The sequence below is a fragment of the Oryctolagus cuniculus genome, chromosome 5, assembly GCF_964237555.1.
Source record: "Oryctolagus cuniculus chromosome 5, mOryCun1.1, whole genome shotgun sequence".
Taxonomy (NCBI): domain Eukaryota; kingdom Metazoa; phylum Chordata; class Mammalia; order Lagomorpha; family Leporidae; genus Oryctolagus; species Oryctolagus cuniculus.
Window position 1 is genome coordinate 60,292,515 of NC_091436.1, and position 19,202 is coordinate 60,311,716.

At 39.0% G+C, this 19,202-nt stretch overlaps 1 protein-coding gene across 8 annotated transcripts in view; it reads left to right on the top strand.

Annotated features, from left to right (window-relative positions):
• Positions 1 to 15,201, top strand: part of REV3L (REV3 like, DNA directed polymerase zeta catalytic subunit) — a 190,476-nt gene extending 175,275 nt beyond the window's left edge. For 6 of the 8 annotated variants that reach the window (XR_011388583.1, XR_011388582.1, XM_002714920.5 and 3 more), the window contains 6 exons: positions 326 to 440; positions 5,934 to 6,071; positions 7,249 to 7,439; positions 8,009 to 8,255; positions 9,730 to 9,939; positions 14,086 to 15,201. Coding sequence is in view for 5 of the 8 variants with exons in the window: in XM_002714920.5 (XP_002714966.1) it covers positions 326 to 440; positions 5,934 to 6,071; positions 7,249 to 7,439; positions 8,009 to 8,255; positions 9,730 to 9,939; positions 14,086 to 14,226 (1,042 nt within the window). In the remaining 3 variants the exon portion in view is untranslated. Of the gene's footprint in view, positions 1 to 325; positions 441 to 5,933; positions 6,072 to 7,248; positions 7,440 to 8,008; positions 8,256 to 9,729; positions 9,940 to 14,085 lie in introns of those variants that run through there. The other 2 variants (XM_051855405.2, XR_007923204.2) reach the window with 2 other exon arrangements.
• The last annotated feature ends 4,001 nt before the right edge of the window (positions 15,202 to 19,202 follow it).

Sequence of the window (19,202 nt, forward strand, 5' to 3'; positions counted from 1 at the left end):
AGTAAGTTTTTTATTTCTTTATAATCACATATTCTCTTATTTTATGATGGACTTAACTTTATGTCATACAGAACCTTAAAAGTGTAGGGATGACCCAGGACCCTTCTTGTCTCTTGCAATATCTGAGCCAATATGTTCAGCTCATCTAGAATATTGGATGTCTCAAACATATGTAACAAGGACTATGACTTCAGAAGTGACTTAGTATGGAAGAATAAGGGAGAGAAAAATGGTTTTGTTTGGTATTAGAGTATTAGGACAGTTATTCTTGATGATATTTTTCATTATAATGACCCAATACCCAACTCTGCTTTTAATCTCTTAGTATGTTTGTGCTACTGAAAGGAGCCACTAAGGAGCAGTCTTTTAAGATTGGTCAAGAAATTGCTGAAGCTGTAACTTCTACCAACCCTAAACCAGTGAAGTTGAAGTTCGAAAAGGTAAGAGGAATAGAAAATGAATAATCACATGTAAAATTCACATACTGGAGTGGACATTTGGCTGAGCAATTAACATGCCACTTGGATATTTGTCACAGTGCCTGGAATTGAGTCCTGGCTCTGCTAATGTGCAAACTGGGAGGCATCAGTTGATAGCTTAAGTGCTTAGGTCCCTGCCACCCACCCTGGCTTCAGCTTGGCTCAGCCCCAGCTGTTATAGGCATCTAGGTAGTAAACCAGTGGATGGGAGAGATTGTCTGTCTTTCTATCATCTCTCTGCTTTTCAAATAAAATTTGTAAAAATTATTTTATAAAATTTCATATACCTTGTTACTTTTATGACTGAATACATTTTCAGAATAATTAACAGTATATGGGTCCATAGAGTGTAAATTTGACTCAATTTCATAAAATTTTCTCAGATTTTTTAAAGTAATGTCTTTTCTTTAAGATTTTATTTATTTGAAATGTAGAGTTAGAGAGGGAGAGATCTTCCCATCCACTGGTTCACTCCCCACATAGCTGTAACAGCTAGGGCTGGGCCAGGCCAAAGCCAGGAACTTTTATCTGGATCTTCCACTTGAGTGCAGGGGCCCAAGGACTTGGGCCGTCTGCTGCTGCTTTCCCATGTGCATTAGCAGGGAGCTGGATCAGAAGTGGAGCAGCCAGGACTGGAACCCATGCCCATATGGGGTGCCAGCATTGCAGGAGGCAGCTTAACACACTATGCTACAACACTGGCCCCAAAAGTAATGTCTTCAACAAAATGAAGAATGTTCTAGTTAATACTGCTGTTGGCCACCCCAATAGCATTACTTATTGGTCTAAAAACAATCAGCATTTCATTCTCTCATAGATTTTATGGCTCAGGGGTTCAGAAGAGATGTACCAGGGTCCTCAGCTGGGAAGACTTAAAGGCTGGATGTGACCTGTCTGATAACTGGGGTAACCCAGTTGGCATCTAAGTACTGTGATGTCTAGTGGTAGGTGCTGGTAGATGGTGTGAACATCAGCTGAACACATATGTGGCCTTTCCCAGGCTGCCTGTTCTTCATATTATGGTGGCTAGGTTCTAGGAGTGAACATCCCAAAGACAGACAAAGAAATTTTGTTTTTTATGACACAGTCCCAAAACCACACAGTGTCACAGTCTCTTTAAATATAAGAAGAAAGAACAAAGATCTTATCTATTAATGGGAAGAATGTCAGAGTCCCATTGAAAGACCAGGTAGAATGGGAGATATTCTTTGCAAAGTATACTCTTGCTACAAGGACTTCTGACTCTTTTTGCTTTCCTTTAGATGTCAAATATATATTTATTTATTTATAAAAAGATGTTATGCCTATGAGCTATGTGGAATGCAAAAAAGCGTAAGACATGATTCTGTCCTGTAAGAGCCAGTAATCTAAAAGGAAAGATTAGAAACATATGTAAGTGATCTCTTTTATTGTCAGTTTATAGAAAGTCTTATGAGTAGTAGTCTTCCTAAGCAATGTTAAGAATACAAGGGAAAGGAGGAATTGTGTCTTCTTGGGCTGGATGGTGAGATTCCATGTAGGAGGTAACATTGAACTATGTCTTGAAACATGGTTAAAATTTCAATAGACATGGGGCTGTAATCATGCACAGAAGAAACTGGGATGTAGAGACAGGGAGTCAGACAAGCACAATATGGGAATACAAAGTAGCAGATTAATGTGGAAAAAATTGAGATCAGACTGTAGAGAGTTTTGAATGTCAAGCTAAAGAGTTTCAATTTTTTCAATAAGGTTTATTGCCTTAGTCTGTTCTACTTTAACAGAATACCATAGATTGGATTATTTATAAAGAATAGAAACTTATTTCTCACAGTTCCAGGGTTTGCAAAGTCCAAGATCAAAGCACCAGCAATTGGTATCTGGTGAGTGTTGCTTTGGTGCATTGTTAGATAGTAGAAGGCAAAAAGGAATTAATTTTTTATCCCTCCATAAAGCTTTTTTGTTAAATTGTATACATTTTATTAATTAAATATTTATATAAGGTAAACAAATTTTATGTACTTCATATACACATATTTAACATAAAGCTCTTTCATAAGGGCACCTAATCGAGGTGGAGCCCTCATGACATAATTCCATTATAAAGGCTCTACCTCTTCATATCATCACATTGGCAAAACCTGAATTTTGGAGGAGATACATTTTAACCACAGCAGTTATCAAACAAGAGAATGACATGATCAGAGGTATTTCAGAATTGGCCTCACCATGGTGTACAAGATAGGTTAGAAAAGGGAGAGTCTGAAAACTCAGTGCCTCTTGTAGCTATCATAGCCTTAACTAGTGAAATGAAAAGAGAGAATACAAATTAATAAAGGACAATTCAAGAGCTGCTGAGAAAGAATGATGGGCAATACCTTAACGTGATTGATTTAGAAGAGCAGTGTGGAAAGCGTAGAAGAGGGAGAAATGAATAATAATAAAGTGAAGAGCTTGGAGAATAATACCATACACAAAAATGTACCTGAAATAGACTGAGCAATATAAAAACAAAAACTGCAAAACTTCCCAGAGAAAATATAAACATATGTCAAGAACTGTTAAGCATGTGTTTATGATGAATATTGAGCTTTAGTTTTGTTTTCTTGTATTATTTTTGGTTTGAGAATATGAAACAGCTGCCCTCAGAATATGAGTTGAAAGTGTTCCTCTTATCTTTTGAAAGAAAAAGTGTGTAAGATTGGTTCAATTAGTTATTCCTTAGTTGGCTGATGGCATTAACCAGTGAAGCTGCCTGAACCCGGAATTGTATTTGGGGGAATGTTTTTAATTACAAATTAAACCAGACACTAAACTGTTAAAATTTGCTTCATATTTCAGTTTTTGGTAACTTTTGGTTGTCAGTGCATGGGCTTGTCCATTCTAAGTTCTCAAATTTATTTTAACAAATTGCTCATTTTCCTTATTGTGATTTTATTACCCGTGGATCTTCAGTGATAGCCTTCTTTCATTTATAGTGTTAACTACTGTGTTCTTTCTTTCTTTCTTACTCATTGTAGCTAAAGATTTATCAGTTTATTGAGCTTGTTGAAGAACAGTTTCATTAATTTCCACTGTCACCTCCTTTCTATTTGCTTTTAGTTTGCTTTTCTTTTACTGTCTTAATCTGGAAGCCGGACTCTTTGATTTTGAACAAATATCCTTCTTTAATATAAGCATTTAAAGATGTAAATTTCCTTCTAAACTTGACATTAACTACAAATTTTCTTATTATCTACTTTCATTATCACTCATTTTCTTCAATGATAATGACCCATAGGTTATTTAGAAGTGTAAGTTCCAAATATTTATGGATATTCCAGAAATATTTTTATTGTTATTTCTGATACATTCTGCACTGTGGTCAAATAACATACTCAGTATGACTTCAGTGCTTTTAAGTTTATTGCAGTTTGTTTTTGGTCGATCATATGGTCTATCTTAGTGAATGTTCCATGTGACCCTGAAAAATTGTATTTTCCAGATATTGGGTAAAATGTCCTAAAATATTACTTAGGTTAAGTTAAGTGATAGTGTTTTGAAGACTTTAATATTCTTACTGGTTTTCTGTCATTTACTAAGAGAGGTGCTAAAGTCTCCAACTGTTATGAATTTGCATGAGTGTTTAGTTCTGTCCATTTCTATTTCTTGTATTTCAAGGTTCTCTTACTAGATGAATACACGTTTAGAATTATGAATCTTCTAATTGAATTGATACTTTTATCTTTGATAATATTCCTTGTCTCGAAATCTACTCTTTCAGATCTTAGTACAATTCAAAAAGTTCATGAGAAATGTTCATTACAAAAATTTTTCATATTTCTCAAATATTTTCATCAAGATAAAGTCCATTTTCCACAGACTTGAAGTACCTTCATATAACTACTCCAGTAGTTACAGTTTCTTTTGATTACAAGTTTATTTAAGGTTTACTTATCTGAAAGGGAGAATTAGAGACAGAGGCAGATAGAGAAATCTTCCATCCACTGGTTCACTCCCCAAATGGCTGCAACAGCTGGAGCTGGACCAATCCAAAACCAGAAGCCAGGAGCTTCTTCTGGGTCTCCCACATAGGTACAGGGGCCCAGGCGCTTGGACCATCTTCTACTGCTTTCCTAGGTCATAGCAGAGCTGGAACAGAAGTGGAGCAGCCAGGTCTTGAACTAGCATCCATAAGGGATGCCAGCACTTCAAGTGGCAGCTTTACCTGCCAGGCCACAGCACAGATCCCACAAGTTTATTTTGATACAAATTTCTTCTTATTTTCTTAAAGATTTATTTATTTATTATTTGAATGTCAGAGAGAGGAAGAGACAGAGAACTTCCATCCACTGGTTTGATCCCCAAATGGCCACAATGGCCAGGCTGAGCTAGGGAGAAGCCAGGAGCTTCATCCGGGTCTCCCATGTGGGTGCATTGGACCAAGCACTTGGGCCATCTTGTTCTGCTTTCCCAGGCATAATAGCAGGGAGCTGGATCAGAAGCAGAGCAGCTGGGACCCATATGGGATGCTGGCATTGCAGACAGCACCAGCCCCACAAAAAATCTTTAAATATACACATAATTTTTAATATGTATTTTTTGTGAACTGTTTGAAGATTTTATACACACACACACACACACACACATATATATATATACACACACATGGGTTTCAGATTTTTTTGCACCAAAATAAACTTGCCTTCTAATTCCATTTTCTGCAAACTTTTTGATGCCTCATACTTGCATAGAATATCTCTGAAAGAATACACAGAACATCGGTAACAGAGTGCCTATTTGGAAGAAGAAATAGAGGCTAAAGAACTTCTTGCTGTAAACTCTGTTAACTTCTTAATTTTGTACCAAATGTAGATGTTATTTACATTAATATTTAATTGTTTAAGACAATATGATAGGGGCCAGCGCTGTGGCACAGCGAGTTAAAGTCCTGGCCTGAAGCACCAGCATCCCATATGTCCCTGCTGCCCCACTTCTGATCCAGCTCTCTGCTATGGCCTGGGAAAACAGAAGATGGCTGAAGTCCTTGGGCCCCTGCACCCATGTGGGAGACCCAGAAGAAGCTCCTGGCTCCTGGCTTCGGATCAGCTCAGCTCCAGCCGTTGTGGCCATCTGGGGAGTGAACCAGCAGATGGAAGACCTCTCTCTCTGTCTCTTTCTCTCTTTCAAATAAATAAAATAAATCTTTAATTAAAAAAAAAAGACTATGATAACTTTTGAGAGAGCAGTATTAGTTGAAGTAAGAGCAAAATTGATGTTAAAAAAAAAAAAAAGGAATGAGTAAGTGGTAAAGAAGTAAAGACAGTTCATTGTGCTTTCACCTCAGGTGTTCTGTCATGAACCTGTTGTCTTCTAATCATATTTAAAATGTTTTTATAGTTGACATTTGGTTAAAGAGAGCAGAAAGATACAAAAGTAAAATTCATTACAGGGAAAAAATAGTTATTTAGAACCATTTTGTTAATGTCACTATAGGTATATTTGCCCTGTGTTTTACAAACAAAAAAGAGGTATGTGGGTTACATGTATGAAACACTGGATCAAAAGGACCCAGTATTTGATGCAAAAGGAATAGAAACTGTTAGAAGAGATTCCTGCCCCGCTGTTTCTAAGGTAAGTTGTATCTATCTTGTTTTCATCTTTAAGAAATAAGTGACTATGAATGTGGTGAAAATGTAACCATCCTTTAAGTAAATGGAAGAACTATATCTTGCATAATATATGTAACTATGGGAAGAACTGAAATTCAAGAATTTTATTTGATTTTACCTTTGGTTTCTGACTTCTTACCATGCCTTACATTTTATCAAAATTGCTAAAAAGGAAAACATAAACTTGATGAGAATTTCTTACCAACAGGCTTTATGGTATGGGAATGTATAGGCCCCAGTATTCAGAATAAGATATATATAGCACTTTGACCTGAAAGTTTCAAGTTTAAACCAATCTACTATATAAATCCACCACATGTTGGTCGTTTCCTAGTACAAATTTTATTAACACTATAAAAACACAAAGGGATGATTTTGATTTGATTACTGGTATTATTTGAGCTATGGCCAAATTAAGTCTTCTCTATAACAATAAAAAACACTACATGAAATCATGTCTGATTAGTTAAGAAAACTTACACATTTTTGTTGCTCATCACATAACAAATGTTTCATCTGCTATCATTCTGATACGATTTTCCTCAAATCATATGATATTCTATTTTCAGAAATGGTGGGGCAGGCATCGTGCTGCAGTGGGTTAAGCCACCACTTGGAATGCCAACATCCAGTATCAGAGTGTGGGTTTGAGTTTCTGCTCCCCTGCTTCTGATCCAGCTTCCTGCTAACATGCCTGGGAAGGCAGCAGTAAATAGCCCAAGTACTTGGGTTCCTGCAAGCCAAGTGGGAGACCCCATTACAATCTGTGGCTTGTGGTTTTGGTCTGGCCAAGCCCAGCCTGGTGTGTTGCAGACGTTTGGAGAGTGAACAAGCAGATGGAAAACCTCTCTCTGTCCTTCCTTCCCTCTCTCCCCCCACATTATTCCTACCCATCCATGCAACTACCCTTCCTCTTTCTTACTCTGCCTTTGAAATAAATAATTTTTTTAAAAAAATAGCCAGCTATATATAGTCTCCAAAGTATTTTCCAACTTCTAATTTTTACCCAATCATTTTAAGTAACAGATTATTTAAGTAAATCAGCAAGTTACCTAATAGTTATATAATTGAAAGTATTATAACAGCAGTGAAATATACTAGGGGATACTTTATGTGCATATCTTTTTGTTTATTTTAAGATACTTGAGCGTTCTCTGAAGCTGCTGTTTGAAACAAGAGATATTAGTCTAATTAAACAGTATGTTCAGCGACAGTGTATGAAGCTTCTGGAAGGAAAGGCCAGCATACAAGATTTTATCTTTGCCAAGGAATACAGAGGAAGTTTTTCTTACAGACCTGGAGCTTGTGTGCCAGCCCTTGAACTTACAAGGTAATGAAGCATGACAACAGGCATGGCCTTCAGTACCTAAGCAGTGTAGCCCTGGGGTTCCGCACAGACTTAGGAAGTGAGTGAAAACACACCTCACCTACCTGCCCAGACTCTCCACTGCCCACGAGGAGCCTCGCTGAAAGTGAATGCATGTTCCCCTCTACTCCTCTTCTGGGTCTCCCAAAGGAAACTAAATGCAGTTCAATTGTGACCTGATACAGAGCTTGTTTCCCCCACCCCCAGTCAGAATCACTAGGTCGTCTTTAATACTAATCTGCCAAACACTTAGGGGCTGCCTTTCTGGAATCAAATGTTTAACCAGATAACTTTGATCTCAGACCTTTATAGTATCTGTTAACTCATTTTCCAGGTAGCAATAATTTACAGGTAAGTTTTGAACTCTTCCAGCATATCCACCTGATGTAAACTAAGTAAAATGTATATAGTTTCTGAAGAAGTAATAACTCTTAAAGAGTTTTCATTGCTTCAGCATTTAATTCTGATTTAATGTGCTATAAAGATACTTCTGTGGCAGTCTTTGAGTATGTCTCTTATTTGGATTTGAATAGAAAAATGCTTACTTACGATCGGCGCTCTGAGCCTCGAGTTGGGGAGCGAGTGCCCTATGTCATCATTTACGGGAGTCCTGGAGTGCCACTTATCCAGCTGGTAAGGCGGCCAGTGGAAGTCCTGCAAGACCCGACTCTGAGACTGAATGCCACTTACTATATCACCAAGCAAATTCTTCCACCCTTGGCAAGAATCTTCTCACTTATTGGTATCGATGTCTTCAGTTGGTATCATGAATTACCAAGGGTAAGCTTACTGACTTGTACATGTGCTATACACTATAGAGAAACTTCACTTTAAGTAAAACCTTAAGTTTTATAGGAAATTTATATTTTGCAAGGAGCAAAGCAGACCATCTTTTATCCTAAATTGGCAAAGACACCATATTCTTCTGGTTTCCTAAAAAAGAAACTTGAGAAGTTGTCTACAGATACCTTCCCAGCTTCTATCAGGCTGGCCAAATTATAGAAATATTAAAATAAATCCCATAGCTATTTCAGTGGTAAATACTGAGCTACAAAATATCTCAGAGCAAACCAGCTAATAAAATAAATGAATAAAAATAAATAAATAAAATGAAAAGAAATGAATAAAAATTCCTTCAGCATAAATGTTTAGGAAATGTATAGGATAGAGTATCTAGACAGGGTTGTAACAAAACCAAAGAAATAAAAATGTAAAACGTGTAATATGGAATCTTATCAAAGGGCATTTTGCTTGAGTTCTTTTCTAGTTTATTCATTAGAAGCATGAAGGAGCAATATGTAATTCTGTAAATAATCTGTCACACATTTTTTTAGAATAGTCATTTTTTCTGCTGGTTAGAATTCAGATCTTCTCAGTAGTTTGCTGGTATCTCAGACTATGAAAGACAGAGGGTTTTCAGGCAAACTGATTTTTAAAAAGCTGATATTTAAATTAGGTTTTCAGCAAACACTTTAAAGAGAAAGGGAAAGCATATACTCAGAACTGAGGTTGAGGCTGTACTTCAGAGAATTTGTGCTGGCTGACGTCTTAGTGCTGTGTCCTGGCTCCAAGCCAGGAAGCTCAAGTTTTTTAAATACCATTTTTCATCTCATCGTCAGCAAGAATATTAAGCCACTAGCATGTGTAAGAGTTAACCTGATAACTTTTTGCACAGTAACTTATAAGGCACCAGAAGAAACTGCCAACAATAATTTATTTTAGTGTAAAAATAGTACCAGAAGACTGATCTCGGAAACCAGTATTCACTCGAAAAGAAGAATTCTTAGGCAACGTTTATCTAATTAAATTTGAAAAGTTCCTGCTTTGCTTTTGCTGGGATTTCTCACCCTGCTACCTAACACTGTTCTTCACCTTCCACTTGCTTTGTGTGCACGGCTCACCTCGTGCAGCCTTTCAGCAGTCTCTGCTCTCTCCATGGACTCTTCCCGTGGTCCTCTGTGGTCTCCTCGCCCCGTGTGATCTGTCAGTACATCTGTATATATCGCAACCACAAAACTAGTTTTTCCGGAAGAAAAAACTGAACGTGTCAGGTGAAGTTAAGATGGAAGCTCCGTGAAGGCAAGGGCATTCATTGCTGGCGCCCCAGTGCTGGGAGCAGTGCCTGGCCTCTCAACAGGGGCTGAATGAATAAACGAATGAATGAGTAATGCCTAAGTAAAGCCATAATCACAGCAGAATAGCTGCTCCGCTGGGAAGGTGGCTCAGACTGATTTCCAAATTGATGTTTTTACAGATCCACAAAGCCTCCAGCTCCTCTCGAAGTGAACTTGAAGGGCGGAAAGGCACTATTTCACAATATTTCACCACTTTACACTGTCCTGTGTGCGATGAGCTGACTCAGCATGGCATCTGTAGTAAATGTCGAAGCCAACCTCAGCATGTTGCCATCATCCTCAACCAAGAAATCAGAGAGTTGGAACGCAAACAGGAGCAACTTACAAAGGTATGGCCTTGTTCAGCAACCTGGAATCTCAGGTAGTCTGGTTCTTCAGAGACATAGAGACAGCCCTTGAATTTCAGTGTGAGATATGAAACTGATGTGACAAGTGAAATGAGGGTTCTAAAATGATAAACTTATTTTTAAAGATTTTTATTTACTTCTCTCTGTAACTCTTTCAAATAAGACATAAAGAGAGAGAGAGATAAAGAGATCTTCTATCCACTGGTTCACTCCCCAAATGGCCGGAGCTGAGCCAATCTAAAGCCAGGAGCTTTTTCCAGTTCTCCCACGTGGGTGCAGAGGCCCAAGGGCTTGGGCCATCTTCCATTGCTTTCCCAGGTACATTAGCAGGGAGCTGGATCAGAAGTGGAACAGCTGGGACTCGAACCGGAACCCATATGGGATGCCAGTGCTGTAGGCTAGAGCTGCAACCTGCTGCACCACAGCACTGGCCCCTAATAAACTTAACAATCTCCAAAATATTATAATGGAACTAAACTATTAAAAATGGCTTTTTTTGTTTTTATGGAATAATGTGTTTATTAAAACCTAGAACTAGAACAGTCATCCACCCAGTTTCTTTTATAACAATATATTTTAAAGGGGAGGCGGGTAGGTATTTTGCATCTGCCCTGACTCCAGCTTCCTGCTAGGGCAGACCATGGGAGGCATTGATAATGGCTCAAGGAATTGGATTGCCACCTCCAAGGGGGACCTAGATTGCATTCCTGGCTCCTAGCTTCGGCCCCAGTTGTTGGAGGCATTTGGGAAAGGAACCAGCAAATGAGTGTTTCTCTCTCCATCTCTATGCCTCTCAAATAATTTAAAAAAAAGATAAGTTTACTACCAAAATTTTTGTAAAAATAGAGAAGTCCCAATTATTCTGTCAGTGCTTACTCTGCTCATAAAAATCTTAGAGAATTGCTAGTAAATGTGGAAGGTCTACAGTTCTAAAAGTATATATAGAAAAATTAATAGTTAACATGATTCTTTTTTAAAAAAAATTGTTTATGCTTTTCAAGTAAAATAAATAATAGAGATATTTTGTCCCCTGGTTCACTCCCCAGATGCCCACAGTAGTCAGGGCTGGGCCACACAAAGGCAGGAACTTGCAACTAAATCTGAGTCTCCCAGCTAGGTGACAGGGGCCAAGCATTTGGACTATTATGTCCTGTCTCCAAAGGTGTACATTAGCAGTAAGTTGGAATTGGAAGTGGAGCCAGCATCTGAACCCATGCACTCCAATGTGGGATGCAGGCATCCCAAGCAATGCCTTAACCACTGCTCTGAACACCTGCCCCGCATGGCTGAGTCTTACTGTCTGGGTCTGTTCTAGGTACTCTTTCAGATGAATAAAGTGCTATAGAGAGGTTAAGTAATTCGCACATTAGCACTGCTAATAAGTGAGATGGGGTATGAACATGAGATGCAAGTCGTGTCTTGAACTGAAATAGAAAGTCTTTTTCTGTTCTGGTTCTACCTGCTACCTGTGTCATCACTTCTCACCCTCCCCCTGTCCCACTCTACCCTGTACAGATACCATACTGAACTTCTGGGTGTGTGGATGTACCTTAATCTCTCCCAGCTCCTAGCCTTCAAACACCCTGCTCCCTCTGCTTTCCTCTGGCTCCCCCCAGTCATCTAAAAACAAACAGCTCAAACCTTTAGCTGAGAATGTATCACTACAGTTATTACTAGCCAACTTTCAGCCATTTTGTGCCAGATGTGGTTCTAGTCAGTAGGCACTAAAATCACTGGGTGCTCTCAGCCTCTGTTTAGTTTATTGGCTGCTGTCCCAATAGCAGCAACCACCTTATAGCAGATTCTCTTGTTGAATCCTAATACGAGGCACAAACTGAGAACAGGATCCTCAGAGTTCTGCTTAGGTCAGGCTGTGTGTGATCTCTTCCTCAGTGACAAGCACTAGGCTAGGACTGTAAATTTAACCAGAATTCTCCTTCAGTGTTAGCTTGTATTTTTGTAAGACGTAAGACTGAAAAGAAATGATGCAGGCTCAGCACTGTAGCACAGTGGGTTAAACCTCCGACTGCAGAGCCAGCATCCCATATGGACGCCTTGCTACTCCACTTGCAATCCAGCTCCCTGCTAAGACACCTGGGAAAACAGTGGAAGATGGCTCAGGTACTTGGGCCCCTGCACTCATGTGGGAAACCCAGAAGAGGCTCCTGGCTTTGGCCTGGTCCATCCCTGACCATTTTAGCCATTTAGGGAATGAATCAATAGATGGAAAATCTCTCTCCTCCTATTTCTGCCTTTCAAATTAATTGCAAATAGCATCATTTAAAAAAATTAATTAAGAGTGATTTGCCATCTTTCAAGAGATATGTTAAATTCTGCTATTTGGGATTTTTTTTTTTTTTTTTTTTGCCTTAAGAGTTAAAGATGAATATCTCCCATGTACAAATCTAGAAATTTCAGGAGATACACTGAGAAGCAGACAGAAGTATATTCACAAGAGGAGATTCTGAGACTTCTGATCAAGTGATCAGAGTGTAATTATGGAAGCTCTAAACATCATAAGGTAGACGTTATGATTATGTATCAAACTCTGCAGCGCAAAATTAGATAACACTCTTCCTCAGTGTTTATAGAATGTTAAAATAATTAACTATTCCAGGGGCCGGCGCCATGGCTCACTTGGCTAATCATCTGCATCCCATATGGGCGCCAGGTTCTAGTCCCAGTTGCTCCTCTTCCAGGCCAGCTCTCTGCTGTGGCCCGGGAGGGCAGTGGAGAGTGGCCCAAGTGCTTGGGTCCTGCACCCACTTGGGAGACCAGGAGGAAGCACCTGGCTCCTGGCTTCGGATCAGCGCAGTGCCAGCGGTAGCAGCCATTTGAGGGGTGAACCAACGGATGAAAGACCTTTCTCTCTATCAAAAAAAAAATTAACCATTCCTTAACATGTATAGAAAGCCTCAAAAAACTTCAAAAGTAGAAATATTTATACATTTTATCAATACTGTGATATAAAACTAGAAAGCAAAGTGACTCATCCACTGGCAAATTCCCATACTGCCTATTAACAGTGCAAATACTGCATCCTAGGTCCTCGGTGGCTGCAAGTGTCAGAGGAAATTCCTGTTCGTCACCTTAAACACTTTTCATGATAAACCTGAAAGGAAAGTAATGAAAAACTAAGTCAAAGAATAAGCTAAAATATAGGTTTCCACATTGTGGCATTCATAGTTTTGAATGTGAGCCTGAACTGGGCTGAATGCTCAGGGTTTAAATCACCGGTGAAGAATCTTGAAATGCAACATTGAGTGACATTTAGTGAGTCATGTAATTCCATCCTGGCTTATTTATCAGACAAGCACAGAGAGGGCTTAAATATTTGTCAGTTTCTGCTAGCACCTGAGGATAGCTACAGAACGTAGAGCTGTAAGACAGAAATCCTATATTTGAATATCTTGGAAGATTTGTAGCAGCACGTGTACTCCGTCTCCATGGCACACAGTGAAGCATGCATTTGTAGCAGCTTGCTTATAACAGGAGCGTAATTTTGAAAACTGCAACCAACTTGTCTGACAGCTGGTCACTGTGTCACTCTTTTTTTAAAAATTGCCTTATTAATTTCCTTAAGAAGTACAGATTGCTAGGCTCATACCCAGATATTGTGATGCATTGGGCTGGGTGGGGTTCAGGCATTATTTATTGTGAACTACTGGAACTAAGGTTGAAAACCACTAGCCTACTACTTTAAAATTCACATTATTTTTCTCTTCTAAACTAATAATGTTTTTATGATTGCCATATATAGATACATCTGTAATTTGTAAAAAAAAAGTTTATAGTTCATTTAAAATACATTTTTTTGGTAACTGGGTAGCTAATTATGTGGATTTTCACATAATGGGATTCTATGGTAAGTGAAAGGATCTCAGAAATTAAATGAATCCTTGGGAGATTTTGTCCTTTATTTTGGTGACATAATATCCTTTAGAAGTATCTCAACACAGGATAGGAGAGGCTTCTAAGAGATGAAAATTAATGAAACTTTAATGAATGACATGTTATATCTGCCAGTAATCTATAGTAAATAAAAAAGACTGGAGCATAAAGATTTGCTGTTTATACATATCTCCAGAAACTTTTCCATTGTTTTATATATTTCTCTTATGCTTTCAGATATGCAAGAACTGTACTGGTTGCTTTGACCGACATATCCCATGTGTTTCTCTGAACTGCCCGGTACTTTTCAAACTCTCCCGAGTAAATAGAGAATTATCAAAGGCACCATATCTCCGGCAGTTACTAGACCAGTTTTAAATTGTCAGTTTCCCAGAATTCCAGGTGCTATTTTTTTCAGTGTTTACCACTAAACTGTTGTGCATGGTGCTTTTTCAACTTTCATCAAGTCAAGGCTGTCCATTGTCTGTCTGTCTGTTCCCTGAAGACTATGAAGACTTTAATGCTGAGTTGAAAATTGTACTTGTTGATATCTGAACTGCTCACCTCTTACAATGTACAAATTCCTCATTCTTTCACCTTTTTAACATTATTTTATAATGCAGGTGTTGGATTTGTGTAACATCTTGTAGATCCATTTGATTACATCATGTTTACTTCCCTGTGGAAGGAGCACTGAAAAAAACCTCTTAAAGAAAAAACATTTGTGTGTTTTCCTTGAAATTGTCTGTATCAAGACGTGTTAGAAATATCCATTCACTTTATAATTTTGACTGCGAAATATTTTGTAAATACACTTTTTTACTTTTCAAACAACTGAGTAAAATAACGTGCAATGAATTTTATACAAATGATTTTCAAGTTGTTTGGTATATTCCTCTAGGTTTTGCTTGACTCAAAGTAGATTTGTTATTTTGATCAAACTGTGCAAACTAATAGTACCATGTGTAGCATTTTGAAACATTATTTTCTAAAAACCACTGTCTTGCTTTAGCTATCAATGGGGCATTGTGAGGAACTGTGCAAAGACATTTTTGTTACAAACCTGTGGGCCTGTTGCAATACTTTAAAAATAAAAATTTTATTCCATTTTTGCTTGTTTTGTATAGACATTTCTATTGCTTCTAAATATGCTTAAAGTATTTTCTTTCCTTATGTACTGTACAGTTAATCTTATTTGCCATCATCTTGAACACAAAATGTGTATTTAGAATATTTGTATAACTGTATAAAATGAAAAAGGAATTATGTGGTCAGTGCATTGTTTTTTAAACTGGAAATCATTTTGTTTTAAAAGTTAATGGAAACCATATTAAAGTTGAATAAAATATCAAATATGGTGGTATGATTCTTGGTATAAATGGTATCATCTTCATCTGTTTTGTAAGCCCACATTGGTTACATCTTACCCTGTCCGTTTCTGAAATTTAATGAGGTAAATTATCTTGACTGATGTTACAACTCCCTAACCAAAACTTTAAGATTAAAAAAAAAAAAAAGGCAAGGGCAGTTGTTTGGCCTTCTGGGTAAGCTGCCAATTGGGATGCTTGATGCCTGCACCCCTTATGAGAGCGCCTGGGTTGAAGTCCTGCTCCTACTCCTGAATCCAGCTCCCTACTAGTGCACACCCTGAGAGACAACAGGTGATGGCTCCTGGGAGTCATCAGATAGGGTTAGTTTCCTGCCACCCATGTAGGAGAACTGGATTGGGCTTGCGGCTCCAAGCTGTGACCTGGCCCAACCCTGGCCATTGCAGGCATTTACGAGACGAACCAGTGGATGGGAGCACATGCTATACATACATACATCCATACCAGCACAAACACAGTCTAGGGAAGAGAAGAGCTGGGAAAAATACAGTGCTCATTCAGTTAGAGAGTTCTAACTGAACTTTAGAACTGAGCTGTTAGTAGACTTTAATCTTAGGGTCAAAACTTTCCAGAGAACAAAACTTACAAACATTATTTTTAAAAAACTTAAATGCCAGTTTGAAATTTTTCACTATTGAAAAATTATTTTAACACCAAGAGCTTATCTGGTCATCAAAAACAAGTCTTCCATTGCCAGAATTTGTACTTCCAAATATTGGATTCTTTTTCTGGAAATAATGTGATAAATATACAGGTTCTCAGATGAGGTGGTTCTGTGAGGTCATTTGCTGATTAGGAGGGCTGGGAAGAGCCAGTCAGCAGGCCTCCCAACTGTCAGTCAGGCCCTCTCAATCTCAGGTGGCACACATGACCTGCCATCAGGCATGCTGCCCTGATGAGCCAAACCTCCAGAACTGGGTTATACTCTGGAAAAGTCTAGCAGCTATGATCCTCACATCGATCCTTCTCACAATAGCTGAAGCCCGGGGATATCCCTGTAAGGCTTAGCAAATAAGCTTTTAATTCAACTTCTCAAATTCAGAATAGGGTTTCTTAAAATACTCATATTTTATTTACAAAAATAAACCTGGCGAGGGGGCCGAGATACTAGTATAGCAACAAGATGTTCTGAGTCATGCAGGGAAAAATAGTTCATAAGGAAAGGGGATACAAGCCAGGGACAGAGCTGGGAGAATTTCACGCATGCTGAGGGAGCAAAAAAGGGGAGCGGCAGAGGCACAGTGGAGAAGCCAAACGGGGAGACGGACAGCCCCCCCCTCCCCCACCTCTCGATGGACCAAGTGAGACACGAGGTCTCCAATCCATGGAGCTGCGGATAGCACCAGGCAGGGGAGCCTGGCAGCTCCAAGTGGGAAGAATAGGGGAACAGAGATCGGCCTGCCCCTGTCCATCTATGTCTGCCCCCTCCCCCGAACCGGACCTGCAGCCAGCTGGGAGAAGCCATATTGTTTGTTAACATCTTCAAATGTAAGCAGAGGGCTACGGCGGGCTACCGCATTTGCCTCCTGTGCACACGCCCATCAATTGTGGGGCCATTTCACACTTCCCATCCCGGGAACAAGGATCACAACATTTCAGAGTAATTCCCCACCCCCACCCCACCACACAAGCTGTACAAGAAGAAGTCCTAAATACCAAAATCCTGAGCTTCCATGCACCAGTGAGAAGTGAGCCCAGCCCCCAATAGGCGGGGCTTAGTGCACCAGAGCTCTCGAACCTGCCCCAGAGGCAGGGCTGTGTGCTTCCTCTTGCAAGGCACACATAGCAGAGGGAAATCTCACCACAGGAACCAAGACACATATTAAAGAGAGGAGCAACCAGAAATGCAGAAAAACAAAGCCAAAAACCTTGGTAAGAATTAGGAAGACACTGAGTCCCCCAAAGGACTACTACAACTCAGTAACAGAAGCTGAAGAGACAGAGGATATGCCAGAAATGGAATTCAGAAAATTGTCAGATTACTTAGAAGCAATCAGAAACAAATTCATGATCTAAATGCAAAGTGTTTCCAAGAAATTGAGATATTAAAGAGAAGTCAGAATTAAATACTAGAAATGAAAAAATGCAATAGATTAAATAAAAAACACAGTGGAAAGCCTTAACAATAGAAGAAGTGAGACAGTAGAAAGAATATCAGAACTAGAAGACAAATTTCTGGAAATAATACAGTCAGACTAAACACAGGACAAGGAATTAGAAAATTAAAAAACAGAGATCTACAGGATTCTATCAAATGACCCAATATATGGATCCTAGGAATTCCAGAAGGCATGGAAAGAAACAATTAGAAGGCCTTCTTAATGAATGAATTACAGAGAACTTTCCCAATGTGAAGAAAGAGGCATACAAGTACAAGTATAGAGAACTTCCAATAGAGGAGACCAGAAAAGACCTTCACCTGCACACATTGTAACAAAGCTCTCCTAAGTAACTCATAAAGAAAACATCTTAAAATGTACACAAGAGAAACAACAAATCACCTTCAGAGGAACCCAATTAGACTCACTTTGGACTTCGCATCACAAACGCTACAGGCAAGGAGAGAATGGTGAGACATACTCCAAGTCTTAAGAGAAAAAAACTGTCAATCCAGAATACTGTACCCAGCAAAACTCTCATTTATGAATGAAGGAGAAATAAGGGTCTTCCACAACAAACAGAAATTGAAAGAATTTGTAACTACTAGCCCAGCCCTACAAAAGATGCTCAAGGATGTGCTACACACAGAAACAGGAACATCACAACAAGGGTAGATGAACACAGAAAATGATCCAACAAAAGTACCAGTGAAATCCAAAATAAACACAACTATTTACAGAAACATGGCAGGGCAAAGTCAGTGCTTAACAATAATCACACTGAATGTAAATGGTCCCAACTTCCAAGTTTAAAGACAGACAGGCTGAATGGATTAAAAAAGAAAACCAATTTATTTGCTGCCTACAAGAAACACATCTTACCAACAAAGATGCATGCAGACTGAAAATGAAAGGATGGAAAAAGATAATCCATGCTAACAGAAACCAAAAAAGAACTGGTGTGGCCATCCTAATATCAGACAAAATAGACTTTAACACAAAAACTATTAAAAGAAACAAAGAAAGACACTATATAATGATTAAAAGATCAATTCAACAGGAAGATGTGACCATTATAAATATTATTTACAGGGCACCTGGTTATTTAAAATAAATGTTAAGGGATTTAAAGGGATATATAGGGGCCAGCCCTGTGGCACAGCAGGTTAATGCCCTGGACTGAAGCACCAGCAACCCATATGGGTGCCGGTTTGAGACCAGGCTGCTCCACTTCTGATCCAGCTTTCTGCTATGGCCTGGGAAAGCAGTACAAGATGGCCCAAGTGCTTGGACCACTGCACCCACGTGGGAGACCTGGAAGGAGCTCCTGGGCCTGGCTTCAGATTGGCACAGCTCCAGCCATTGTGGCCAATTGGGCAGTGAACCATCGGATGGAAGACTCGCTCGCTCGCTCTCTCTGCCTCTCCTTCTCTCTCTGTATAACTCTGACTTTCAAAAAAAATAAATAAATCTTAAAAAAAAAATAAAGGGAGATATAGACTCAAATACAATAGTAATGAGGGTCTTCAATACCCCACTTTTAGCAATGGACAAATCAACCAGACAAAATCAACAAGGAAGCAACAGATTTAATCGACACCACAGACGAAATGAACTAGCAGATACCTACAGAGCCTTCAACCCTACAGCCACAGAGTACACATTTTTCTCTCCAGTACATGAACTTTCTCTAGGATTGACCACATGCTAGGCCATAAAACAAGTCTCAACAAGTTAAAAAAATCAAAATCATACCATGCATCTTCTAGGACCACAATGCAATGAAGCTGGAAATCAACAACTCAAGAATCTCTACATCATATTGCAAACATATGGAGAAAGTACATGTTCCTGAATGAGCAGTGGG